The sequence below is a fragment of the Antennarius striatus genome, chromosome 18 (genome assembly GCF_040054535.1).
Source record: "Antennarius striatus isolate MH-2024 chromosome 18, ASM4005453v1, whole genome shotgun sequence".
Taxonomy (NCBI): Eukaryota; Metazoa; Chordata; class Actinopteri; order Lophiiformes; family Antennariidae; genus Antennarius; species Antennarius striatus.
In genome coordinates this window covers 9,384,610-9,411,589 of record NC_090793.1, presented here as the reverse complement: position 1 = coordinate 9,411,589, position 26,980 = coordinate 9,384,610, and the positions used below count along the sequence as shown (strand labels likewise).

Sequence of the window (26,980 nt, the reverse complement as noted above, 5' to 3'; positions counted from 1 at the left end):
ATTGCTGTGATTTTCTCTGTTTGTATACTGAACGATGTGGACGGTGCGTGGTGGGACACCTGCCTCACCCCATTGAGTCAGAATCCTCCTGTCGCGATCAGACGCTGAGGAGCAGAGCCACTCCGGCCAGCACCCACTTAGCCGGCCTCTCCCTGGTTTTGAGGCTGAAGGTCCACACGTACGTGGGGCCTCGGATCTTGGTTTTGTAGAGCGGGCACTCGTAGATGTTCCTGGTCTCCTGGCGGTCGTTGGGCACGGCTCGGACCAAGATGACGGGCATAGCTGGGGTCAGTTCCTTCAAACGGGCCTCGGTGATCACCCCAGCTTTAGCGTCCCATCTGGCACCTGTGGAGTACAACGATGAATATGAGCATAACTTCTAGGTTGTACTGGATCCCAGCACCGCCGCTGCAGATTTTTCTCTACTAAATCTCAATCTTTTTATTTTGGACATTTTCAGTCTGATGCAAGGTTTGGATTTTTGTTTGATAGTGAGTTTTTGATCTGGTAACTTGTTTCAAGTGTGTAAAATAAGTTATACAGATAAAAGCCTGGTGTTCGCCCACCTTCCATGTAAAGCCCGTAAACGTATGCGCCCTCCCGGGCTGGTTGGTTGAACTCCTCTTTAAACTTCTTGGTCACGTCCACCGTCAGGTTGACTTTGTCCAGGGGCCACTCGTTCTTACGTGCCAGAGTCTGCATCACCGCTGGAAAGCCAGGTCAGACGAGGTAAGAGGTATTAGCATCCATCAGCTAGTGCTAGGTGACACCCTCGCGTGTGGATGGGTCTTACCGGTGAGGAAGGACTGCGGGTTGAACAGCCCCGACAGCCAGACAACGGTGGGCAGAGACAAGTCTTGAGTCCAGCTGTCCAGCTCTTTGCAGCGCTGCAACACATCGTTATACCTGACACGCAAAGATAGCAAGTGTGTATGGACTTAACTATATTCCTTTTTCAACATACACAGTAACTCACACACATGCTGACAGAGAGAGAGACACCCACCAGACAGACAGGCTGTAGGTGGATGGGTAGGCCAACTTGGTCCACATATCAGGGACTTTGTCAAAGAACAAGGCCGTCTGCAGCTTCTCCATCTCGGAGGAGATGGCCAGTTCTCCCTGTGACATATTTAAGGGCTCATTCTTTTCATTTTATGAAATTGAGAAGGAAAGATTATAAAAAATGGGTGCTGAGGTAAAAGGAAACCTTGAGGCCCAGGTCGAGTTCCTTGAGCGAACGTCGGATCTCAGAGATGAGCATGTTCATGCGCTCACATTCCTGAAAGCAGACCAGGATGTGCGGGGATCGCTCGGCTGTCTTGGAGGTGATGTCAGACATGTTGTACTCCTCTGGTAGCTTCTCCATCACCTCATCTAAAATAGTTTTCACCTGGTGGAGGGAGGAGTCAGAGAATAATGTAAGTTCTTCATTGTGATGATCCTCTGCAGATACGATTGAACTTGGGGGGGTGAAGCTACACCTTCTCATCCAGAGTCTGCGACGCTCCCTCTCCCATCACGGCATCTGGAGACTGCAGCTCCAACAGAGTGTGGAAAAGATTATCTGAAGTTACCGTCAAGAACTCAATTTCTGCGTTGGGGTGCAACCCATAATGCACCGGGCTCTCGTGGGGCAGCATCTCATCTATGAAGTCATGGTAACCCTGGCGATGCAAGGTGGAGATCAATAACTGCTGTCGTGTCTGCTCAGTCAGAGATTTTTAGTTCATGTGCTGCCTGATGGGAATTAATCTTTATTTATTTAGGAAAAAACAAGGATTTTAAAACCGGAAGTAAATCCATTTAATGAAAATGTTCTCTTAATGTGGTGTTTCTCTGTTTACCTTGTAGTCCAAGTTTGAGGGGACGACAAATCCAGGTGCTAAAGCTAGCTTGCGGTCAAACTGTGAAAATTAGCAACAGAAACCTTTGAGTTAGTCAAAGACAGCATCAATCCTCAAATGATACAAACCAAAAATGTATTCTTTCCTAGAAATTTGGGTTGCACGTGGCTAGAAAGAGTCTACAATCTGAAGCCACATTGAAACTGGCTTACGTCTCGTGTCATTGAGGTTATTGTTCACGTTTTGAACGTACTTGGTTGGGTTGCATGTACTCCTCCAGGTATGTTCTGCAGAGCCGTCTGTCCCAGTCATCAGTGATGTGTCCTCCATACATGATCTCCCCAAACAGATACCTTAGGTCCTCCCATGGTACCTTCATCATAAAAGTCAAAATAGAGTCACTGCCAAGATATTCATAGTATCTTCATTACCCTCAGTCAAGCCGTCTCTTTATAAAATCAACAGAACGTCCTACCTGTGCGTTCGCTTCCAGGTAGTTGTAGAGCACGTTGACAGATATGGTCAGGTCTCCGGTGTTGAAGGGGTACTTTCTATTCCAACCCTGGGGTCCGAATTTCCTCCTCTCAGCCACACAGGCGTGGAAGTAACACAGGGAGAAGAGGATGGTCTTAAACTCCTGTTCACGGCTGCACTGGTCCAGGATGTCCTGTGCAGACAGCAATAAATCAGTACAAACATACCGGAACACGCCTCACATGAAGCAGACGGGTAGACGATCACCTGGTCGAAGTTGTCCAGAGCGGCATGCAGATTGGCGAGCATGCCTGTAGGGGGTTCGTTTGTGATCTTGATTGCATTCTCTAGGATGCCCTGAGGAGAAGATATTAGATCAAATGTAGTTAACAATCTGCATTCATTACACATTTACTTGATGACCTTGCTGTCTCTACCTGAGGGATGATGTGCTCCTGGGGAGTCGGTGCCGGCTCGGCGCTCATGAACACCCTGTAGTCTGGATGACTGCCTTCACAGCAGCGTTCCAGGAGCTTCTCCAGAGAACCCAGCCAGCGTCCAACCAGGTGGATGTTCTATGCAGATGGGAATGAGGACATGTATTCTGAATCTAGCAGAGAAGACGGTGGATTCAGAATTCTTTCATTCTGTGTTTATTGTAAACCACATTTGATTATCATCAAACTTCAGACATTATCTTTGTCTATCCATCTTCTCTCTCCTCTAGTCAGACCTGCAGTATAACCCAATGACCCTCCTTCGCAGCCTTTTCCATGGCAACCTCGGCCACAGCTTCCTGTCCCTGGCCCAAGGACACGTTGTGTAGCTTCCCGAGATCAATGATGAAACCCAACTTCTTTCCTGGAAGCACACAACGTGAAAACTGTTTCAGTATGTTGATTAGACCCCAACAAACATCATGATTACAGTCACTCTGATTACCAAGTGATTCCACATCTTTCAGTGGATCCACTCCTGGAGAGAGGATGAAGAACACTGGTGAGGCTGGACCACTCTCTCTGAAGGACTTAGCAAATTCAGTCTTTCGGCCCTCTGTGTATTTCACTCCGAGTTTCTCCTCCACAAAAGCCCTTCAATAATCAGGAGGAGAAAAAAAAGGTTGATTTTAAAAGTAAGTGACAGAAGTGATTGAGAAGATGACCATGAAATGTCTGTCCAAACTTACATAACGTGTAGTTTTGATTTTGAAAGGACTTAATGAAAGGTAATAAGTGAATGCTGTGTGAACAACTATTTCATTGGATCATCTCCAGGGAAGAAAAGAGACTCAGGGTCTGATAGAACATCATAGATTAGTGTCACCAATGCATTAAAAGACCGGTGTGACCTAACGTCACCATCTCTGTTTCTGTTCCTGAGTTATGACGCTATATAATGGCCAGAGAGGAACAGATAAAATGTCATCACTTCATCATTTTATCACTTTCTGGGACTCCATCATAATTAACGTATCATTACTTGAGTTACGGTCAAACAGATTACACTGACCTTTGCCACCGAAGGATAATCAGTTGCTCCCTAAGCTTCAATGGTTTCTTGTGCCAAGTTTGAAGGATTCCTTCAAGGTCTTCTTGAGATGTTGGATTCACAAGAACTGAACGGACAATTCAAAAGCCATTCCTTGGCTCCTCAAAAACCTCCTCACCTGAGAGCGTAGGTCATACGGTCGGGTCTCAGGGCTCTCATCATGATGAGTTTTTGCAGGGAGGTTTTCCCTTTCCACTCCTGGGGGAACTTCTCTTTCTCTGGACACTCCGACTCCACCAGCTTCTTCCAGCGTTTGGGGGACCCTTCGATGTCCCGATCGAGACCGCGAAACTCATCGCTGAAACTCATCACCTGGGTAAAGATAATGGACGGCAGGTGAAAAAAATCATTATGGAAAAACAAAATACATCCTGGATGTGTTTCGGATGAGCAGTGCACCTTGATGGCGCTCCAAGCCGAGTTGGACAGAAAGTCCAGGGGGCTGACATAGCTGTGGTCGATGTTAAAACGAAGCAGGAAGTCCAACTCTCGTACGTCTATCTCCTTACTCATCAGAAGCAACTGAAAGAGCGAGACGGTTAGAGTCCAAACAAGCTGTCTCCCTCTGTCTTGAACACACAGACATCCACACACCTGGATGGCGAGCTGGGCAGTAAAAGTGAGCTTGTCTCTCTCAAACAATCCTCGGTTGATGTAATTGAAGGTGGAGAAGGTCACACAGTCTATGAGCTTGTTAACTCTGTTCTGCACATTCTCAGAGGCCTCTGCCATCTCCACGGCCTTGTGGAAAACCACATTAAAGGCCTGCAAAGGAGACAGAAAGACCATCTTCAGGAAATTCATCAGTAAACTACATCTTGTCTTTGAGAGATTGCATGAAGTCAACATCTCATATGACTGTCAGCATCAAATTAAATTGGAGGGATGCTCCTTGCTTTTCATCATCTTCCCTCATTACCTTGAGGCTAAACTGGTACATGGGGTTGATCTTGTTGAGATCGTTCATGATGAAGTACAGCAGAGAGGCTCTGACAGCGACGGGCCGATAGTGTTCTCTGGCTTCGTTTATCTTCACCTCATTAACTTTAGCTTCCAGAACCTGAGAGGGAAGCCAGGAAGGAAGGCAGCGAAGTAAAATAAAATGTAAGGGTGGAAAGACACAAGGGTTACACCGAATTAAAAAGATTAAAAGTGACAGTTGAGCACAAACATTAATCCTGTTACCTTCATCTCAATCTCAGCAGCAGTGTGTTTGGTGGTCTCCAGCTTCTCCACCAGAATGTTGTCTCCAAGGAAGTTACTCTCTGCAGCAGACAGTCTGGTCAGCAGCTCATCCTCCAGGAGCTTCAGCTCGATCTTGAACATGTTCTGCTGTTTGGTCAGATCCTTCTGCAGGGAAATGAAAGCAAGAATAACTTTAAAAGAGGCACTTCAAGACCGATGAACAAACATTTCTACATCACAGAGGGAAAGAGAAGCCAAGTAAGACGTTTCCTCACCTTGAGGTGCTCGAGGTCAGGTCTTTCCTGATTTACCACCTGGGCCAGAAGCTGGTCCTCCAGGCCATCCCTGGTTACAGTAAAATCAATGAGGGTCGTCTGGGCTTGAATCTCTGGCTTGTAGTGAGGATTGGCCAACTTGGTGTGGAGGATGAGTCTGAAGCTCGGGTGGAAGAAACACTCTTTGTCCCCGACTTTTATACAACTTAAAGGAGAGAGAGTGAGAAAACAGGACTCTTAAAGGAATTAATACTTGTTTTGTGGGTCCAGAACACTTGTGTGTGTGTCTCTCCTGTACCTGCCCTTCTTGATAGTGTGTCGGCCCAGCAGTGGGTCAATAACAGGGTCGACAGTCTCCGCAAGATTCTCTATGAGGACCGTGTCCCCTGCCACCACAGCCTGCTCTATCACATCTACATAGCTGCAACATGACACAACATTCAACACAAAAGATGAATTATGTGTGTTAGAATTCTCCCATAAAGAGACAGGAACATAAACACTCACCCTCTCTGGCCAAGACTGATCACCTTCAGGCTGCTGCCACAGCGACTCTTGATCCACTTGATGCCTTGCAATTGGGGGTCAATGAGAAGAGGCCAACGCTCACCTGAAGCAACACACACACACACACACACACACACACACACACACACACACACACACACACACACACACACACACACACACACACACACACACACACACACACACACACACACACACACACACACACACTAAGCAAATGCCACACAAATTGCAAGCTATGGTTCTGATGGTTAAGTGATGAAGCACATCTCATGCAGCAGCTCACAGTTAATGAGAATGGCTGCATTCTGAGTTGAAATTTTGTCTCCTGGTAAGCCCTCATTGTGCCACTGGGCCACCATGGCATCATCAGTCAGCATGGACACCGGATCTAACCCCCCTGTCATGGGGATGAGTGTCTGATGGAGAGAAAATTTGGGACAAATGAGCCAACAAATCTACTGTGAGGTATTTGAGAAGCGTTTGAGAGATTGTGACCTTCTGGTTGCGCAGGAAGGGCATCCAAAGGTTGTCCAACAGCTCCTTCCTGTACTTTTTGGAAAAGGATCCGGCGTACGAGATGAAGGCGGATGTAAGGAGGACATCTCCGCTGAGAGTTTCCTCTTGTTCATGGTACTGAGCCACTGAATGGGCCCAACGTACATTCTCGCTCTAAGCCATAGTGAATGTATGGGTGTTATACTGAAATTGCTCAATGTTGTGTTTAAAAAGAAGAACATAATGGATCCGCTCACTCTGAGCTCACCTCCAGTCCTTTGACCAGCCGATTGGCTAGTTCGATGGTCTTGTTGGTGCGGTTGACCTCCTCCTGGAAGCGTAGTTTCTCTGATGTTGCTTTCTTAAACGCCGTTGTCAGAGTTTCCAGGTTGCCGTCCAACTCCTGAGACATCAGAGAATGCATATGATACTTTATATCTACGCCTATACATGATGTGAATATGTCTGAATGGACTTACAGCGAGTTTCTTCCTGATGACCTCCAGTTTCTCTGCTGCCTCAGCCAGATCAGCGTTGGCCTGAGCCAGACACATCCTCTTCATCTCGACCTCACAGAGTACCTGAAGACAAAACAACAATCTGGAAATCAATAAAGCACCAAGTGACAAAAACAACCCCTGTCACACTATTTTTGGTCGTGAAATTCAGTCCTAAAACTATGAGACCTAAATGACATCGGGGCAACAAAAGAAGAGTTCTACTTACAAAGATCTGTCCAATGCAACAGAATAGATGTGGGGAGGAAAAAGAGACCAGATCAAATCCCTGTAGGGTTAGGTTGAATGATGCACCTGGATGTGACAGGTGGCGCAGACGTGCGTACCTCATGGAAGCGTATGATGTTGATAACCCAGGCACACAACCCTGCAGCAGCGGATGACTTCTGTCTGACGAACTCGGGATTAAATTCTGGGTCACTGAGGTGCTCGTCTCTCACGCACCTCACCGTGGCCTCAGGGATGTGCTCTTTGTCAAAGTTCACCAACGCCTGCAGGAAATCGTCCACCTGGATGTGCATTAGTGTGTGGGTCAGGTGAGACGATGTCATCTCATAGGCTCCATATGTTAATGACAAATTAATCAGGGACACTGATATTTTAAGTTATACAGACTCAAAGTCAAAATGACGGGAAAAAAGAACAATTCCAACAATCATAATTTTATTTTTATCTTTCTAATATAAAATATTGCTTGTTGAGACCTCCTCACTTTTATTTATAACAAGTATTTATGACACACTAAAGTACATGGTTGAGATTACAGATCTCTTTTACACGAGGCCAAGGCATCATCAGTCATGAAATATGAGGGTGATAAAGAATTCTGTGTGGACTTTTAGTGAATGGAGATGAAAAGAGAACTCGAGGATAAGGAATGCTATAATTGATAAAACAGCAGCCAGTAAAAACATTATGAAAAATATGATTTAAAAAAATTGAAGGTATTAAATTGTCTTTGTTGGAATTTTAGACCAGGGATGTGGAATAAAATTGCAATCAGTCATTTTAAATGCGATACAATCATTTCAGCAGTTTTAGGGATTTATTGTTAACAGGCATTTTATTGGCTCTGCGTTCGCCTGCTATTAATCTCAGACAAACGATAAGGCGGGGCTGTAAAATATCACCTTGCTCATGACCATCTTGGAAGCCTTCCAGCTGCGATCTTTGGGGATTCGGCCTTGTGGAGAGAGGAGCACCAGAACAGCGGCGGAGACGTTTGTGACGATTGCTGGAGGGTTGGGGAACGTCCTCAGCTCTGTCAGGTTAAGCTGAAAGAGTGCACATATATCAAAAATCCATTTTGGGGGCTGGGATAGAGCCAAACCTGCATTTACTTTTTTAAAAAGTGTTTATTAGAGATTGTCACATAAAAATGTTGCATAAAACAAATGTAATTTAATAAAACAAATAAAACCTTTTGTGGTAAAAGGAGTTAGGTCTACATGAGTGACTTACTCTGTTTAATGTATTGAGGGCTGCATTGGCTGCCTGCAGTGCAGGTTCAGCTTTCACCAGGTCCGCCTCAGTCTCCTGCTGCTGTTTGGTCACCTCAGCTTGAATGGTCGCCACCTGAAGAATAAAGGTAAGAGTTTCTGGAGAAACCTCATCTACTCTAGTAGTGCGTGGAGAAGCAAGAAAAAATTCTAAAGAGGTAAAGAAACTTCCAGAAATATCCGCAGCATCAGGGCAACTATGTTCTCTGACCGGCTCCTGACCTGACGCCTCATCAGGATCATCATGACACATAGTACAAAATTAAATTGGAAAGGCATGAAGCAGAAATAATAGAAGAAGGTGGAAAAAATATAAAAGACTACCAATCATATAAATCTAAATACATATCAGCCAATAAGAAACCTGCTAGGATGGACTGGGTATGTAGTCTTCAGACCGCAAGAGGGAAGGCGTGTGTCCAATTAAGGACATAGGTAACACCATAGACCATAAGCTGAAAGGTGTTGTGGAGTGTCACACCTCCTTAGACGTGAAACATGAAGTGAAGTGAACTCTGCATCTTAATCAGACTGCTACAAATGTGGCTGATTTCAGTTTTGTGTCATTGCTTCTTGGTTCTTCTCATATTATAATAAATAGCATGAAATTAAAATGTGCAGGTATTTGATGATCTAAAACTTTATCTCCATTTGCATGTTGGCCATCCAGTCGTACACACACTTACCTTTTGCTCCTCTTCATCCGCCACAGCTCTCTCTTGGTTAAGCTTGTCCGTCTGTTGTCCTATTTTAGTCAAGAGAGCCTCTATATCTGTGTTCCTCTGCCACAGCTCGATCTCCTGCACTGCTAGCTTAGCTTTCAAGTCTTCCACCTGAGTAAGACGGGTTAGGAAGAGATCGGGATTTAATAACAGGAAAATGAAGAATCAGATTAGGGGATGGACTCGGCAGCAGACAGTGATGCCATGTCTAACCTGTGAGGCTGTGCTCTGCAGTTTCTGCAGGCCGTTCTCCAACCGGTCCATCTTCTGGGACAGCTCGGTGCGTTTCTTTCCCAGGAGGTTACCATAAAGTTTCATAAACTCAAGGAAACTCTTTGGGGTGGTGTAGTTAAAGTGCTTCTCGCTCTGCTGGTATTTCACACTGACCTGTTGGACGTGGTTGGTCAAGAATCCAGAGACATGATGTCAGAGATGAATGGTCATCACTAATGGTACTTTGACCTAACTCACCTCATTGACACTGGTGTGAGCGTAAGAGATGAATTCGCTGATAGATGCCCGCAAGTTTGGCTGTATAGGAAAAAATGGTGAGGAATTAAAGCATCCAGAAGTTTTTGAAGAAAACAAGAAGGTATTTGAGCTATCACCTCCAGTTTAGGTATCTTCTCGATAAAAGTGGAGCTGACAGACTGGAGAGCGAGCTGGGGCCAAGGGTGGAACCAGTTGATGGCTGTACAGTTCACTAGTGCCGGGAACTTGCGTGCACGAGTCCGCAATGTGAAGCCAACAGGGGAGAAACACAAGACGACCTGAGGGACAAACGGGGCGTTGGGAGATGACATATGATGACATATAACATCATAAACCAATATTAAATTTACTTTTCGGACCTTCAGCTGCCGTCGGATCCTCTCGATAAAGAAGTTCCAGCAGTTGTCTCTGGTATCGGCGAGTCCCAATCCTCTCAGCTCCACCCTGATAGACGACACGATCATGTCCACTTCTTCATCGACAAACAGGTCAGGAATGTCGCCTAAATAACACAAACAAGACCACCTCAAAAGAACTTTCTATTCTCTTCATGCACGAGAGATCCTTCCTAGAAGGAAAGATGCGACTCATCCTGATCCAGGGTGACAGACCTGATGCCAGCATGTCATTGATGAGAACCAGGAAGCGTTCGTCAGGAATTTGAGCATCAGTATGAAGGAACACCGTCCCAATGTTCTTCACGCCAACCTTTATGTATAATGCTGCTATATCACTCTATAGATGAGGCATCACAGAGGAAAAAGAACACAGTGATATCAGGCCACCGGCTTTCCCTGCAAAAAAAGTGGAATAACATTTAGCATCTTTTGTGGATGTCTGTATTAATTCCTGATTACCTTGAGGTCGTTGATGCCATAGCCTTTTCGCAGAGTGATCTGGAAAACTTCCAGTGAGCTTAGAAAAGCAGCCAGCCGACAAAGACTCTGCTTCCCGCTGCCCCCGACCCCCACCAGCAGCGCGTTACCATAGGGAGCCTCCAGGATCCGACTGATGCGACACCTGACCACAAAAACCATGATATGAGCATGCTCTGTGGTTTTTATGCAGTATGTGCTGTTCTTTGTAAACCCTCCCTGTACGAGTAAATATCCTGCTGCAGCTTGCATGAATGTGTGTGAGTCAGTGTGAGTGTGTGTGTCTTACACATGCTGGATGGCTTCTTCGAACAGTACCAGGTCCATAACAGCATGCAGCTCATTATAATGCTCCAGAGCATCCGCCAGGGTTTTCTGAAGTTTCTCCCAGTCTGAGGCCTGCAAGATGGACAAGAAAACAAATTTCTCTTTAGAAGGACAGCAGCAAGTTATGTGGTAACTTCCAGACATACACAGAAATGAGAGTTCAAAAAAACATGATGGGATTAACTTTGAATTCAAGCCTCACATAATCATTATGGATTATTCTGACTGATCAGACATGACAACAGAAACTATGTTGTTACATCTTTGAATATTACAGTCGCAAATGAACCACATTTTAAATCGGTTTGAGTCAAACACATAATTAAACTCAACTATTTTATTTCCACAATTACAAATGGATACTTAAAAGGACTACATGGACTACATGTAATAGAAATGTAAATGTTTGAGATACATGCGTGTATGAACCTGGTGATAGCGAGGCTCTCTCACTCCCTGAGCAAAATGACAATAAACCAGAGGCTGGTGGATAAAGATGGACTCGTCTATTCCCTGGAGAAGATAGAAACAGAGATACAGCACTGCCATATGAAAAAGGCAAGTGAAAATATCACAGTTAAACAATCTGTCTGTGGCTAAAAATAGAATGGTTAGTGTCACAGAGTGCTGTATGATTAGTGATGAACTTCACTGTGGTTTCTATACCTCAAAATATCTCTTGCCGGTATCCAGTAGGATTTTGTTGAAAAGTTCCACATCTTTTTCTTCCATCAGTTTGTCGGAGTAAACCCTGGAACTTTCATGCAACCAGAGGTGAACCAGGTCCATGGGATATCGGATGCTCTCTGGCACGGCAAACAGGATACCCTACACACAAAGACCCACCCAGAGAACAGACACATGGACTGATATCAGGCTCGACAGCCAAAAATGATATAGTTTTGATGTGCTACCTGGAAAATGTTGGCGAGGTCTCTCAGGTTGAAGATGTAGTGGAAGCGTATCGCTGTGGGGAGGAAGTTCTGGCTGATTTTCTGATGCAGACACATGGCTGCCTGGAAGTAGAAGAACAGAGACAAATGGATAGATGCCAGAACAGACAAACATCAGCGCTATCAAGCACAGATCAAATGATGGATTGATAGAGCGAGGCTTACATTAATTAGAACAAATGCTTTTCATGACAAGTAATTCCTGAGTTGGGTTTTACCTGGATGAGGGTCCCAACGGAACGGGAGACCCCATAGCTGAATCCACCCTGAAGAAAGTGAGCTGACAGAATGCTGGAGAAGATGGTGGCCAATGCGTCTGCGCTGGGGAAATGTACAGCAAACACTGAGAAGTGCCTCTGAAAGGATGAGAGATGTGATGGTTCCTGTTATTTCATTCATTCATCCATTCATTCTGTCCTTTGATTAAGAGAATTCTAACTAACTAATCTATAAACTACTTTTTTAGTTTGACAAACAGTTATGTATGTGTGAACATTTATACCTGAAGTCTTGGGTTGATGGAGAAGCTCCCAGCCGTAGGGTTCATACAGGTGATGTATTGGCAATTATGAATTTCCTTCAGCACCAGTCGCTGTCTGTCATACCTGTGAATATTCAGTGTAGTTTTTCATGTATAACCCAAACTGTTAACTCATTGATTCTGTGTTATCTAACCAGTGGTTGTAGTCGAGGTGCTGACGTATGAGTGTGTGTGGCTGGACGGTCCCGTAAACATCCACCTCAGGCATGTTGAGGTCGTCTATGAAGTAGATGAGCCTCTTGGTGCCGGGAGGAGTGAATTTACGACCAGCTTTCTTCTCCAGGGGTTTCTCCAGGACACCTGATTTCCACACAATGTATGAGACGTTTGACAAAAGATGGCAGCATTTCACCCCCAGCTTTTAAATAAACATCAACAGAGTGGATTTAAGTCATGGAAAAAAATAAAATACAAGCTGTATCAGAAAAGTGGTAATAAAAATACAAGAAATGTATTTCCAGATTTTTGAGGATCATACAAGGGCAAAAGTAGTGTGGTGTCACAACAGTCTTTCCCTGAACAATCAAAAAGACGGAATGGCCTCCTCTTCAACAGGATTTTCTGTCCCCCCAAAAAGAAAGACACGCCGTATTTTATATGTGGAATTTAAAAATCAAGTTTCAATTCATCAGAGTGAAATTATATTTGATTAATTTCGCTGCCCTGATCATTAACTTGAGTCTTGCGTTGCTCCAGAGGATGTGGCTTGTGACTTATCCACGCTCCACCAACAGACACACAGAGTCAAGCAGAGGTGTTGGTTAAGGATGAAGATAGTAATTTACATGCAATAAATCTTTCTCAAAACATTTTTTTCAGTTAGGATCAAAACCCCAAAAAATAATTCCCCAATGCTGTGATTCTTACGCTGAAGCATGGCTGATGTGGTGTAGTAATTGAAGGGGACTTTAGCCACCACGTAGTCCTCTGTTAGCTTGGCCACTTTATCAGATACCAGGATAGTCTTGCCCACTCCGGCGTTACCCACCAACATAATAGGTTTACCCCTCTGGAGCAGCAGGTCCATGAAGTAGGTCAGACATATTGTCTCTGGAGTGTGGACCAACACAGTCTGAAAATGGCGGAAATGGTTAGTTTAAACATGATTGTAAGCACAATTTGTAATAATTATGTTCAGTACCTGTAACGGGGCTTCAGGCTCTAGCTCAAATGGTACCATCTTCTCACTCCAAGGGGTAAACTTTTTAGTCTCAGAGTCAATGAAATAGTCAAACACGGTTCCCTGGGATGGAAATTTCACTGCTCTCATCTCTTTGGACCACCAACGGCTGAATTCAGCACGGTAGTCATTTAGCTGGAGAGAAAACAAAACATCACCAGGTGGCAGAATAATCTGAAAATGGAGTGAGTTTGTCAACATCTAGCAACCACATACATGATCCTGGAAGAGGGCCCCCCCAAAGGCCCAGACACAGGCGAAGACAAAGTAGATCTCATAAAGTTCTCGGGGAGAGTCTGGAGGAGTGTTGTCCTTGGTCAACAGGCAGTCCAGCAAAGAGCACAGCGTCTGAACACAAATGTTACACTACTTATTTCAAGCACAACAAGACCAAAACATAACCATGAGATGTTTAAGAGTCTTTGGCCTGTTGGTGACAAAAATAATCAGCATATTTTGTTTCTTCACCTGCACCATACTGTTCTCTGGTATGGGGGTGATGGTTTTCAGGTTGCAGCGGACTTGTTCCAGGCAGTACGGCACATATTTATCAAAAAGAATAGTGAGGTTGGCTCGCTCTGATTGGGTCTGTCGGGTATCGATCCAACTTGTCACATACCTGAGAATAGAAGACAAGACTTCTGAGAAATGCTAAGAATTCCATGACCTTTCGGGTGGGTTTGTGTGTTACCTACAAGCTCCAGCCTAGGTCCTGTGGGTTGACATACAGTATCCCTGCCCTGGATACGGTGGCTGGAGTGGCAGCCTTCAGATGAGAGATCTCAAAGAGTAGGCGCATGGAGGAGGACAGACTGATCCTCTCATTACTTGCCAGGGTCAGAACCTGGACAGAACAGAGAAGAATAGCTTGAAAACTTCATTATTTGTTCAAGTAGTTGACAAAATCATCAGAAGTATCAACATTAACCTGACCTTATTGTCATCCATAACTGTGTTGAGGGACTCGATCCACATGGGATCAATGTCTCCATCCAGAACCATCCATTTGGGTCCATCATGGCCCACTGAGGCCAGCTCTCTCATGGTAGAGGAGAACAGACCTATGATGAAGCATGCCGTGAGATCTCAAATGTGTCGTCATAAATATATTCGAATTATCTGACCATACTCCTTGAATGTTCTTCAAGCCCCTCACCGTCTTTCCACTCTCTGGTAGCAGGATGCAGGTATCCGAACAACTCATCCGTAGTCACAGCTTTGGGGTTTATATCGCTCCACAGTGGCTTCATCTTTAAGTTTGCATAGGTCCTGTGGAGAGTCTTCAAGATCTGGTGAAAGCCATTTTAAACATAAGATCTTATACAAATCCTCCTTCACAGTCAGAGTATAATTATGTCTGCATTTGTGCATGAGAACAAATGGATGCAAAGGTTCTACTGAAGTAACCTGGCTTTTTCCGGTGCCTGGCCCTCCTACTACAAACACAGAGTGTCGGACAGCCAGCAGCTCCTCCAGTTGGGTCACCTGTATGCATAAGAGTATATTAGTAGGTTCTGAACATAATCAGGCTCCTGTTTCTTCCAACTTTCTCTGTACTGAAACCACTTGGTGCCACTACTGAAAATTATCTCTTTTTAAAAAAAAACAGAGTAACAAAGACGACTGCATGAAGACACCTTGACTATGAAGTTCTCCTCGGGTTGCAGGTGCAGCTCGCTGACGGACTGACGGACAGCATTCTCCAGCTCAGGGTCTCTCTTTCTGGGTACGTCCAGCAGAGGAAACAGATCACTAATCAACCCGAGGAATATTGGCACATCGCTGGTCACTATCTTGGGCAGGTTGAAGTCCCTCAGTGCCCGCATCAACACCTGGACAGGAAATGAAGTGGCGAGAGTTTCATAATGCATTAGCACTTGAATGAAGCTAACAGACTGATCATACCTGTTCCTCAGGTCTGCTACGGTCCTCTCTCTTCAGAGATCCTGCTACAACCAGGACTGATTTGATCGCCCTTAAGCCCCAATCATAATGATCCTGGAGATGAAAAATCCGGAAAGCATTGACTGTAGAATGGAACTTTTTCTAAATAGTTCATCTTCATCATATAACAGCAGAAGAAATACTTCCAGTAGAACATTTAATGTTCTGTGCATCACATAGGAAATTGTTCTGGTACCTGTTTGGACAGGAGCTCCTTACAAAGAGTGTAGAGACTGATGAACTTGCGTGCCAACAGACGGGCATCGATGAACCCTTCTGCAACTAGCATGATCTCACAGATAAGCTCAAAGTCTGGGATTACCATGGCACAGGGCCTGAACAGACAGCGTACCAGTGATTAACCAAGTGTCCTACACAGTTATTAACTCCTACATTGAAAGTATCAGACCTGAAAAGAGCCTTGAGGTTTTCCGGGAGCTCAGCCCGGCCAGCATAACCTGGGTTCAGAGTGATGAAGATCCCCACTGTCGGCTTCAGCTCTATCTCCTCCCCTAGGAAATGGAACCTGCACACATACAGCATCAATTAGAGAATGATGATCAACTCTGAAGCAAATATCAGACAATTAAAGAAGAACTATTTACAAAGCACGTAAAGCATGCCATTATTTTTATGTTAACCTTTGCTTCTTATTGCGTATAGAGTCTTGGATAGTCTTGACCTGCACAGCCACAACAGACAGCACCTCCACCGAGATCCTGTTGAACTCATCGAAACATCCCCACACTCCTGTCTGAGCCAAACCCTTATAGATGTTCCCTATGGACTGAAGGAACACAAAGTGAAAATAAAGGGAGTGAATGTGGCGTAAAAGGACATGACATAGGGTGTCACATAGGTAGGTGCCCTACCTTGTAGTCCATTTGCTCCGAGCAGTTGAACACATACACCATGATGCCTAGGGAACGCCCAAGGTCTTTGGTGGTCTCTGTCTTACCGGTGCCAGCAGGGCCAGAGGGGGCGCCACTCATCGTGAGATGAAGGGACTGGGTCAAAGTTATGTAACACCTAAAAGAAATGGGTTGACCTCCTGTTCAGCTGACCTGTGCATTGTTAGAAAGTGGTTAGAAAGCTTACCTGTCGGTGAGGGGGGTGATGACCAGTCTGTTGGTGTTCCCTAGGTATTCATAGCTGAACTGGAACTGGGCATCGCAGATGTTTACGTAACATTGCCTGGTGTCATCATCCCAGCGGTGGCGTAGCTGGGACAGCCACGCAAAGGCCTGACCCGTCGCCACCTGACAGGAACATGCAATGGAGACCGTTAAGCACAGGGATACAAGCAATGTAAATAACCAATACATACCAGACATCTTTCTTACCTTCTGACTTATCAGATTGGCGACAACATCTCGAGCGTGGACGTCAATGGTGCAGACGGTCATTATCTTCTGCCTGTCTCCGGGGGTTAAATCTCCCAGTAGCATGTGGATCAGTGAGTTCAGCTGTGTGATCTACAAAACCAGAAGCCACAGTCATCCCTGTTATGATTTTGGGACTTTTCTGGCCTCTAGTGGCCACTTTGACCTTCTTTTCATGGGTTAGACTGGGTGACTAGTGTTTTGTTGTGTCATGTGCTCCAGTTTCTCTGCCTCTCCTCATGTGTGTTCCGCCATCTTGAGTTTGGCACCTGAAGTTAATCTTTGTCATGAGATTAATTAGTGTGTGTATTTAAGCCTGGTTTTCTGTTACTGATGTACTGAGTTGTTGTCAAACTGCTGTAGTGAGTTACTACTGGGAACCTTGCTGTGTCATGACTGTCGCTATAGTCTTTTCATTGAAGATTTTTGATTTTGTACTTTAGACTACTTGCATTATTCCTGCATTTTCGATTTTTCAGTTTGTATTGCCCTGCTTTACTTGGATTGTACTTTGTTTTGACCTCTTTCTTTGGATCTTCTGAGGTTTGGAGTAGCTAAATACTCTAGTAACACATACACGTACACATACACACACGCACACGCACACGCAACACACACACACACACACACACACACACACACACACACACACACACACACACACACACACACACTGATAACACAACCTGCTTCCTGTTGTAGTCTCTGAGAGCCGTCTCAAATCCCTCCTCCAGCCTCTCGAAAGCGATGCTCACATCTGTTGCCCACCACACCTGACTGCCCGTCAAACCAACCTGCATGTGGAAAAACAATGGAGGCAGACAATGGATATTTAGAGCGATTTAGAATGCTGAGATTATGTTTTCAAGAAATGTGCATGATCAGACCTGTGCTGGGTAGTCAAACAGCCACTGGTCCCGGGGCTTGTCTTCATATGCAGCCACCGCCTCCTGGATCTCCTTTCGGACCGTCCGGCGCATGGTGCTCTCTAAGGCACTGAGCCAACACTCTGCCTGCAATCAGATAATTAAAAAAGTAAAGTCAGACAGAATTCCATTGAAAACATGTTCACTCTACACAAATCTACATCCTTTGCACAACACATAACATAGAGCGAGAGTACACTTGTGTTTCTAACTCAAAGTTTTTCCATACTTGTCCTTTACAGATGCATGGCTCAGAAAACGCAATGTATTCTCCCTCTCGGCTGAACATCCCCATGGCAACCGCCTCCCCACACTCTTCCTGTCCTCCACCTGTGTGTGACTCCCTGAAGAGAAGATCTGCTATGTTGTCAAACAGCTTCAGCAAGTGCCTGGTCACCTGGAAAACACACAGACACACAGACACACAGACACACAGACACACAGACACACACACACACAGACACACAGACACACAGACACACAGACACACAGACACACACACACACAGACACACAGACACACACACACACACACACACACGCACACACACACACACACACACACACACACACACACACACACACACACACACACACACACACACACACACACACACACACACACACACACAGACACACACACACACACACACACACACACAGACAGACAGACACACACACACACACACACACACACACACACACACACACACACACACACACACACACACACACACAGACACACACACACACACACACACACACACACACACACACACACACACACACACACACACACACACACACACACACACACACACACACACACACACACACACACTCAAAAACATCAAGTCTGATGGATAGAGTTGGGTCCTCTCCTCTAAAACTGAGGTAGTTTGTTGAAATGATAATAATAATAATGATTTATTTCTTTACCACATCTTTATGGACTCCAGTTGTAAATATAATTAAATTGTAATTCCTCACCTCTTTGGGCTGCGTGCCCTTCGAGACAATCTCCAGCAGGTCTGAGGCTGAGACGAAGTAAAATCTGGGGAACGTGAGTCTTTTGGTCTCCAGATACTCGGCCAAGGCTTTCTCACACACCGACAGCCTCTGCTGTAAGGTCTCTAGGTTCTCCAGGAAGCTGGGGCGGTTAGTCACCTCCACCACATTATTGTTCTGCACCACCTCCGTTATCAAGCTCTGGGTGAGAGACAGAGGTGTCAAGTATGACACCTATGAAGAATGCAAGGAGGTTCTTCAGTATCTGTGTGTTACCTGGAAGTCAGCGTGAATCCCCTGGAAGCGCTCAGCATCATTGGCCAGCTGACAACGAATGTCGTGGCTGTTGGTGAAGATGCTGTTGAGATGGGCCCAGGTCCTCTGGACGGACGACCAGGAGGAGATGACGAGGTCGGCCACCATCAGCTTCCTCTGCCAGCCGCTCACCTCTGCCTGGAAGTACTCCACATATTTACTCATCAGGATGTTCTGCAACTGCACCTGAAGAGAGAGAGGAAGTGTTCAAATACATTCATTGTGATGCACTGCATTTTTTAGAAATCTCCTTAAAGTCACGAGTGAATCAGGAAGTGCATGGCCCTCACCTGGTTGTCCTCTAGTGTCTCGATCAGATTCTCATCTGCTTTGAGAAGAGGGGTTCCAGTGCTGCTATGTACTTCGTATGACAATGACATCACTCTCCATGTTTGGGTTATCTCAGCCAAAACCTAAATGTGGGAGACAGTGAGACATCTCACACTAGAACATTAGCATAAATGGTGTAGCTGGATAAAGTAACACGGGAGTATTTGATATTACTGGATGGATTGCTCTTACTTTCTCTATTGCCATTTCCTTCACAGCCTTGTCCACAATGTTCTTCACCTCTTCCTCCACACGATGAAGCTGCAATTCCAACAGGTCCCCAAGAGTGGTGCTGTCCCCCATCACAAACCTGACCTGAGGACCAGAAAAAATAACACAACAGCCATGAGTGTGATCAGATTTCACATGATTGGATTCATTGAGCTGTGGCGATGCTATGTAGGTTGGTTAAATAATGCATGAAGGGGAGAATGTGATGAAACATTTTGGGACTAGACAGCGCATGACTATGAGAGGCAGCAGCAGAGACACTGCCGTACCCTGGTGGCATTCATGAGTTGCTGCCAGTGTCGTTCTCTGACAGCGGAATTCTGCAGCTCGTTGATGGCTCTCAGAGAGGTCAAAAGGTTCTTCACAGTCGACTCCAGACCCATGTAAACATCCCACACCCGCACCTCTTTGTCCAGCATCTTCATTTCCTTTGACAGGCAACAGAGACAGTCATGAGTGCAGAAAAAAACTTGGTAAAGAACTTTTCTCCGTGGATTCATTGTTGTACTTTGGCGAATCGTCTGAGCTCCATGTCCATCTGCTCTACATTGATCTCCTTCCATGGAGTCTTGGTCCAGTCCTTTATGCTGGTCTGGAATGGAGAGGAAAGGAATTCATGAGTGTCAAATGTTATTGACTGCAATCAAACAAAGTGTATTAATCTGTTGGGTGCCTATTGTTGTGGGTGTCTGGAGTGTGGAGAATGTGCACCTGGTGTTTTGTGGAGCTTACATATAACTAAGGAATCAAAAGTTTGACATGTTTTGTCCACATACTATATAATGTACCTTGACAAAGACGACCATGTCCCAGACTGCTTTGACCAGTATGATGTCAGAGCGACACTGATAGAGCTGCTTGTAGTCTGGAAAACCGACTTCAAACAGATCTGCCGTGTCCTGAAGCTTCTTCATCTCTGCCTCCATCACCGCTACGGATCGATTGGACTGGGTGGAGATGTTTTAAAATGATGTGGCGTTCCATCTTTGATTCAATTTTATGCTAGGAAGTGAGGTGAAAATGATCTTTCTGAATAGGAAGCAAAGGGCAACTCCCTCACCTTATCGATTAATTTATATGGCTCGTCCACGTCGATTTTGAAGATTGGTTCATTACGAAACTGTTCTCTGAACTCGTGTTGCGTTACCTAAAATGAAAAAAAAAAATCCTTCATGGTGGAGCTACTACCTTTCCATCTATACACAGTAAGCGGTAGAGTCTGTAAGCCATGTATAATGCAGGACAGAAAGTGAGAAGGTTCATATGTCAGATGTGAAACCCAACCTCGCTCACGCACAGCCTCACCTCAAACCGAACACATTTCCTGCGTATGACGGACACTTCATTGGATTGCAGTGGCGCCACCTCATGTTTTACGGTGAAAGCAATCTTTTTTAGGCTCTTCCACTTCTCCGGCAGCTCCTGTGATGATACATTGTAGAATGTGATGGAAAGATAAACGCACATACTTGTGTGTGTCTGCAGTTGTGCTTCGGTACAGACTTCCAGCTGCGTGCAGACGCTCTCCGGCAGCTGCTGTCCGTAAGTTTTGAGGAGCTCGGCAGTAGATTTTAGAGGTTTAAAGTGCTGCTCGTTGCTGATCTGTCGGTCCCGTATGGCCATGAGGTGTCCCATGATCTCCACCAGGCCTTTGTAGTCTCCCTCAGACACCTTGCTGGACAGGCCATGAGCTGTGTCCTGGACAAAAGAGGATAATTCTCTCACGCTGCAAAATAGAAGGAAAAAATTAGACTTTTGAGTTTGTTAAATGAGAATTACCGCTCTGCAATCTAAGCATTTGTGCTTCTGACCTGTTGTTGACGTGGTTGAGCAAGTGCTCCTTGAACATCCAACTCCATCTCTTTATGACGTTCATCAGCGTGTGCTTGAAGGGCAGGATGTCCAGCTGGAGCCAGCCATAGAACACCTTCTTGTCCTCCATCTTGTTCACCCGTTCATACAGAGACTCAAACAGATTGATCTGAGGTGACGAGTGAAGAACAGAAGCAGGTAGTAAGAACACAACCTCCAGTATTAAAACACACAGTCTAAATACACATAGATAAGCAACCTGTTCTTTGAAGTTTTCCAGGGTGGGAGGGTTCTTCTTCAGCTCATAGTCGGCGTAGAGCTCGGCCTCCTCGGTACTCAGCACATGACCATAAAGAAGGAACTGCCTCATGAATTCACTCCTGAGGAAATGGAGAAAAAAAAGTGTAATAAAGCAGAAATAAAGTAAATTTAATTTATTATTGATCACACACACTTCTTACCTGTCGTCAGTCCATAGGTAGCGATAGCTGGAAAATGAACTCTGGTATTCTCTGACCTGAGAACAAACACGATCTTTACAGCTCTGGGTAGAGGCAAGCCTGAAAGTGTGACCAGAACACAAAGACTCACCTTAGAGATTGCTGCTCGTGCCCGAGAGCGTACAACATGACACATCTCTGACAGGTCTTCCATTTCATCGATGTCTCGCTACAGGATGCAGAAGAAACATAACATGCATCAAAGGATAGTTTCTGTACAAATAAATCCGTGAATTACAGACAGATCTAGTCAGGAGCACCTGATAGTTATCCATTTGTTTATGCACAGCCACTCTGGGGATGAAGGACGCCATGCTAGTGATGTTAATCACCATCTTATCAATGATGTCGTAGAAGTTGCCGCTTTGGCCGAAGTCCAACGGGGGCTTGAATGTCATCTCGCTACCATTGAGAATGAGCTGGACCTCAAACAGAGGCGTGATGTTCTGGACTGCATCCGTATTGTCCATGAAATACTGGAGGGAGCAACGCACCGCGCTGGAGAAGCCCGCCAAGATCATGCGGTCCACATAGTCCATGTAGGCCCTCCACTCAGAGCCATCCAGGTTGGTAACGCAGAGCAGAGACCGGTTCTCCTGGAGCACAAGGGGAAGGGAACATGGGATCAAGAGTTGGATGTTTTCTGCAGCATCAGAATTGCGGGTGGGGAGTTACCGTCAGCAGGTTGTGGATGTGCTCTCCTGTGCCATGAATGAATGCATGCTGTTTGGAAACACTCTCTTCAATATCAGGTAGCATGAGGAGTGCAGAACTATGGCTCTTTCTGGTGATGAAGGCTCGGTGGCTGAATTTCCCCATCAGGGCCTGGATGGCTTCGACGTTAGATTTACTCTTCTGGACACGACTGGAAATGTTCTGTTGGTCGCCGAAGAGAGGAGAACGGAAGTTAAATCTGCTTCAGTAGCGTTATGTTTGAACAACATGAGGAGTTTGGTTTACAGGTGTGTACCTGGACCAGGTCTCGTGTGCTCTGAATGTAGTCCCACAGGTCGTCATGAGCCCACGTCAGCTCTTGGAGGGCAGGGTCCAGCTGCCATCTGGCCCCTTCCATTTCATCTTTCACCAGTCCCAGCTCTACAGCCAGGATGGTGCCGTGGAGATGGTTGTACCACTGGGTCACCAGAGTCAACGTCTGAGTGTACTGAGAATGCATTGAAAGGTCAACACTTTAAAATCCCCCTTTTCCACAGGAGGAAGACTTAAAAAGCTTTGTTCCCACCATGTAAAGTTTCTCCCGATTGGAGTAGAGCTGGAGAGCTGCCTTGGGAATGTTGTGGCTCTCCAACATTCCCAGATACTTCACCTCCCTGAGCACTGATGTCAACTAAGGTAAGGGACAAATTTGCCAATAATTTTTTCATTATTGCTCAATCTTACTTCCTCTATCAAGATCCAAATCAAACCTTAAGTATTCAACACAACTTTAGAGTATCTAACGTCACTCTTGGTGGTTCCATCTGGCTTTGCTTACTGCGGGACTAAAGTTGACTTGGAAAAGGCCCGTGTTGGTGTCTGCCATGAGTAGTGGTTCCTTCAGGTGGGCCTGACAGATTTCCTCCAGGCCTTGGGTCCAGTCTGAGAACAGCTCCTCATCCTGCTGATCCAGAACCTCTAAAACCCGCTCACACTTCTGGAAGATGAGGTCTGCTTCAGAACTGCCCAGAGGCCTGAGAGTGAGATGAGGAAAATAAAGATAGTAAAAAATAAATGACCTCTGTTTGCTGTGAATGTTTTAGTGAGTCTCAGACATGAATACGATCGGTCCATACATTTGAGCTAGCTGGCAGAGGCCAGTCCTGTTGGTGAGGATGCGATTCCGGACTTCCTGCGACCATTTGAGGTTTCCGGCCACTGACGGCATATTCTTCCCCAGGACGGAACAACCTGCCTGCAGCTGGAATAAACCGGTTGATAACATACACTGACATTTCTACACATGCATAGCTAAATGTGTAAATCAGAAACCCATACGAGACTCGCTAATTCTCTCTATTTTCAATAATTAATCTAATTACTTTTCTGTGGATCTCTACATCCTGATATTCTTTTAATGTACCTATGACGTAACTGTGACGTAAGTAGGCAAATAATCAAGTAGAAATATTGACTTCTGTTCAGCCTCTCTCACCCCATTCCAGTGCTGATCCACTATGAACCGACAGTGGTCTATTTCCTGGTTGAACATGGCCAACAACTCGTTGTAGTTTGGAGAAAACAGCTGGTGAATCCGAGGTCTCTCGAGCAGGGATTGGAAGATCCTCAACAGCTAAAAAAGGAAAGAACACAACAACAACATTTAGTTAAGGTTGTGTGATGTCTAATGAAGCTCTGGAGGAAGTTAGAACAAGTAATCAACCGCCACCACCAACTTTGTCTGGACCGACATCAATGTGTGCCAGGCCTACCTTGAAGGCCGACTTCAGGTTTTTGGAGTGCTGAAAGGCCAGATTGAGGACAGTTCCCAGCCTCTGGTCAAAATCTCTGTTCTGCTCCATGAACCGTCTGTGGAGACGCACAAACTCCTGGACAGAACACAACACCAGCAATGAAACCTTCTCTGTTCTCTGAGTGTACTGGCACTGCAAATTTCCACCGAATAAATATTCTTTGCATGGGTCTGGGTCTGTCAATGCCACTAATAATGTAAATCAGACAGAAGCCTGATCTCATTGGGTCTCACATCGTCGGTGTAGTCCAGGGGGTCGTATTTGCTCTCTCTGAGGGCCCGCCAGCGGTCGTGAAATTCCTCGCTCATGCCGGAGACCATCTCGCTGAAAACTTTCCCTCTGGATCCTCCTAGTTCAACCTTCTCCAGTTTCAGAAAGTCCAACGCTGTTGCAAATAATTCCTGAATTGATGGAGAAAGGGAGCCATGGTGGAGGTGTATTTTATAAACAATGACAACATGTGATTTATCACTTTGACATAAAAATGATTGCTTCGTGTAACGTCTTGGGCTTTTCCAACTATGCTGCACCTCGATCATGACCAGCCTCTCCATTATCCGGTCCAAACGCTGGAAGACAAGCGTGGCTGGAAAGTCCCACAGCTTGAGATTTTTGGTATTTTTGTAGTACTTGGGTACTCGCTGGCGGTGAGTGTGAAATAGCTGCTTTAAGTTGCGTAGAACTGAGATGGTTATCTGGACTCTCTCCACTCCCTCTTCCAGCTCCATCTTGAAGAGCTCTTCAGGGAGGAGGTAGATGAAGGCCTGGACACAGATAAACATCAAGACCACAAATCTTTAAATGACTTCATTTAACTATCAATCTATTACGGAGATGTACTGCTGTACCTTCTCTAGGATCAGGTTGCAGAACTCCTGCAGGAGGATCACCATACGCCTTGGAGTGCAGTAGTACTGCGAGCTGCTCCAGATGAGACAGAGCGTGTGGAAAACAGCGGGCAGCAGAGTGTCGATCTTTGGGAAACTCTTCTCCTCCAGACTGCTGATCAGCCTCCTCAGAGGACGTAGATACAGATCGATGTCCTCCGCCTCCAACACCGCTATGAGGACCAATATGACATCATCAGTATGACATCACAGACTGATGCTTTCCACTACAAGAAACACTCAAAACAAGTCTACGGAGTGTGTTGTAGATGCTGAAGTGTGCTGAGTATGTTCAAGTTTCTAAGTTAACTCCACCAATAGTTAACCAATAGTAAAATATTAATGCTTCTGGGCAGAAACCTGACTGAAAATATTTGTTCCAACTGATACCTGAGCCCCATTTTTCCCAGGAGACCTAATTCACCATTTGTCTCCTGCAGGGGGACAACCCCGTCAATAGTTTAAAAGATATGAAATAAGAGGCAGTTTTCAAAGAGGAAGCCTATAGTCTACATTGCTGGCACTAATTTTCAGTCTCCATGTTGGTGAACGTCTCCATGAACATGAATACATTGTGGGTTTGTTTCCTGGTCAAAAGTTCATAGAGATGTGGATAAAAAGACGAAACGCTGTAGATGACGCTCCAACAGGAAAGATGAAAAGACCACATGAAATCTGACACCACAGCAAACTGTTTACTTAGTCTGATATTTTAAGTGATTTTAACATGACGGGAAATCAGAATCTATGGGGTATACATGTTAAATTTTAGAGACCATTCGCATTAGGCTAAATCTTCTTGCCATGTTCTCGTGATCAACTGTTATCTGCGGTGCTGAAGCCTAATTAGGCCATCTTCATTATCTTCATTTTCCACATTGTGGCCAGCACAGAAAATTAAATGGTTCATGTCTTTTTAAGTTTGTGTTAAATATGAATGTTAACTTGTTTGATTTAGGCTCATAGGGTCTACCATGAACCTGAAAAAAGAATTAAGCCTGTTGATTGCTTATTTTTCCATGATTTAAAAAGACCCCTATTTACTTTTTTTGACAAATCGCACCCTGGATGTGAGGAAAAGTAATGCAGATCTACCTTCATGGACTCTGAGGCACACCTCCTTGAAGGGGCAGTAATAACTGCTCTTAACTCTCCTCAGGATCTCCATGATGTGTTCCACTTTGGGACTCTGGATCTGAACAGAACAAACACGCCATGCTCATTTTATTAGGTATACTTATATTATTTGATGCAGTTCAGTATAAAACATCAGGCTTACAGTCTTGCTTAATGGCGTTTGTAAGTTTTTTTTTCTTGAGACTGTGTCATTACTTGTGACTGGATCCCCAGCAGGTTTTCCCTTTGAGCGCTCCAAAACTGGAGCTCCACATTGGGGCCTGGGTGGTCCCCCTGCTGTAGCATCAATCCAGAATCCCTCTTCAGGACGTTCCATATCTGCCCTGACCATTGAACTATCAATGTTTCTATAGAGTATAACAAGCCCGGGTCCAGCGGCCAACCAGAGGGGCTGAAGGAGACAGAGGGTGAGGGTGGTCAGCAGTGGTATGGACTTTAAAGAGTTAAAAAAGACATTCAGAAATGCACCCACCTGAGGGCAATGGCTTGAGGAGGTTCCCGCTCCACAGACATCGGCAGAGGGAGCAGCGTCCGTCCTTCGGCAAGACCTCTCAGGGTCACCATCCTGCTCCTCAGCTG

General features: G+C 45.3%; 1 protein-coding gene across 1 annotated transcript; it reads right to left on the bottom strand.

Annotated features, from left to right (window-relative positions):
* Position 1: 1 nt before the first annotated feature.
* Positions 2-26,980, bottom strand: dnah9l (dynein, axonemal, heavy polypeptide 9 like). The gene is made up of 89 exons (XM_068339932.1): positions 26,874-26,980; positions 26,597-26,792; positions 26,360-26,459; positions 25,226-25,437; positions 24,908-25,141; positions 24,611-24,778; positions 24,336-24,452; positions 24,059-24,196; positions 23,700-23,824; positions 23,402-23,597; positions 23,150-23,254; positions 22,880-23,071; positions 22,585-22,785; positions 22,170-22,505; positions 22,001-22,078; positions 21,871-21,926; positions 21,669-21,789; positions 21,409-21,578; positions 21,101-21,323; positions 20,903-21,019; positions 20,658-20,744; positions 20,386-20,544; positions 20,106-20,189; positions 19,867-20,025; positions 19,559-19,681; positions 19,327-19,449; positions 18,998-19,222; positions 18,704-18,922; positions 17,944-18,111; positions 17,676-17,801; positions 17,475-17,582; positions 16,750-16,881; positions 16,505-16,665; positions 16,279-16,435; positions 16,048-16,193; positions 15,816-15,932; positions 15,603-15,741; positions 15,368-15,460; positions 15,100-15,294; positions 14,870-14,947; positions 14,619-14,751; positions 14,396-14,523; positions 14,158-14,306; positions 13,931-14,081; positions 13,679-13,810; positions 13,424-13,597; positions 13,150-13,354; positions 12,417-12,582; positions 12,244-12,346; positions 11,960-12,097; positions 11,703-11,804; positions 11,455-11,616; positions 11,218-11,301; positions 10,751-10,860; positions 10,444-10,606; positions 10,198-10,321; positions 9,946-10,088; positions 9,703-9,864; positions 9,566-9,625; positions 9,308-9,481; positions 9,059-9,205; positions 8,335-8,448; positions 8,004-8,147; positions 7,200-7,382; positions 6,835-6,936; positions 6,624-6,758; positions 6,356-6,529; positions 6,144-6,276; positions 5,837-5,939; positions 5,628-5,750; positions 5,330-5,534; positions 5,055-5,219; positions 4,789-4,929; positions 4,464-4,634; positions 4,269-4,391; positions 3,988-4,181; positions 3,264-3,412; positions 3,055-3,182; positions 2,759-2,896; positions 2,589-2,678; positions 2,323-2,514; positions 2,101-2,220; positions 1,848-1,907; positions 1,485-1,667; positions 1,211-1,393; positions 1,007-1,122; positions 794-906; positions 567-707; positions 2-345 (listed from the first exon to the last, which is right to left on the bottom strand). Exons 1-89 carry the CDS (start codon positions 26,963-26,965, stop codon positions 98-100), a joined length of 12,957 nt encoding a protein of 4,318 aa, XP_068196033.1. The 5' UTR covers positions 26,966-26,980; the 3' UTR covers positions 2-97.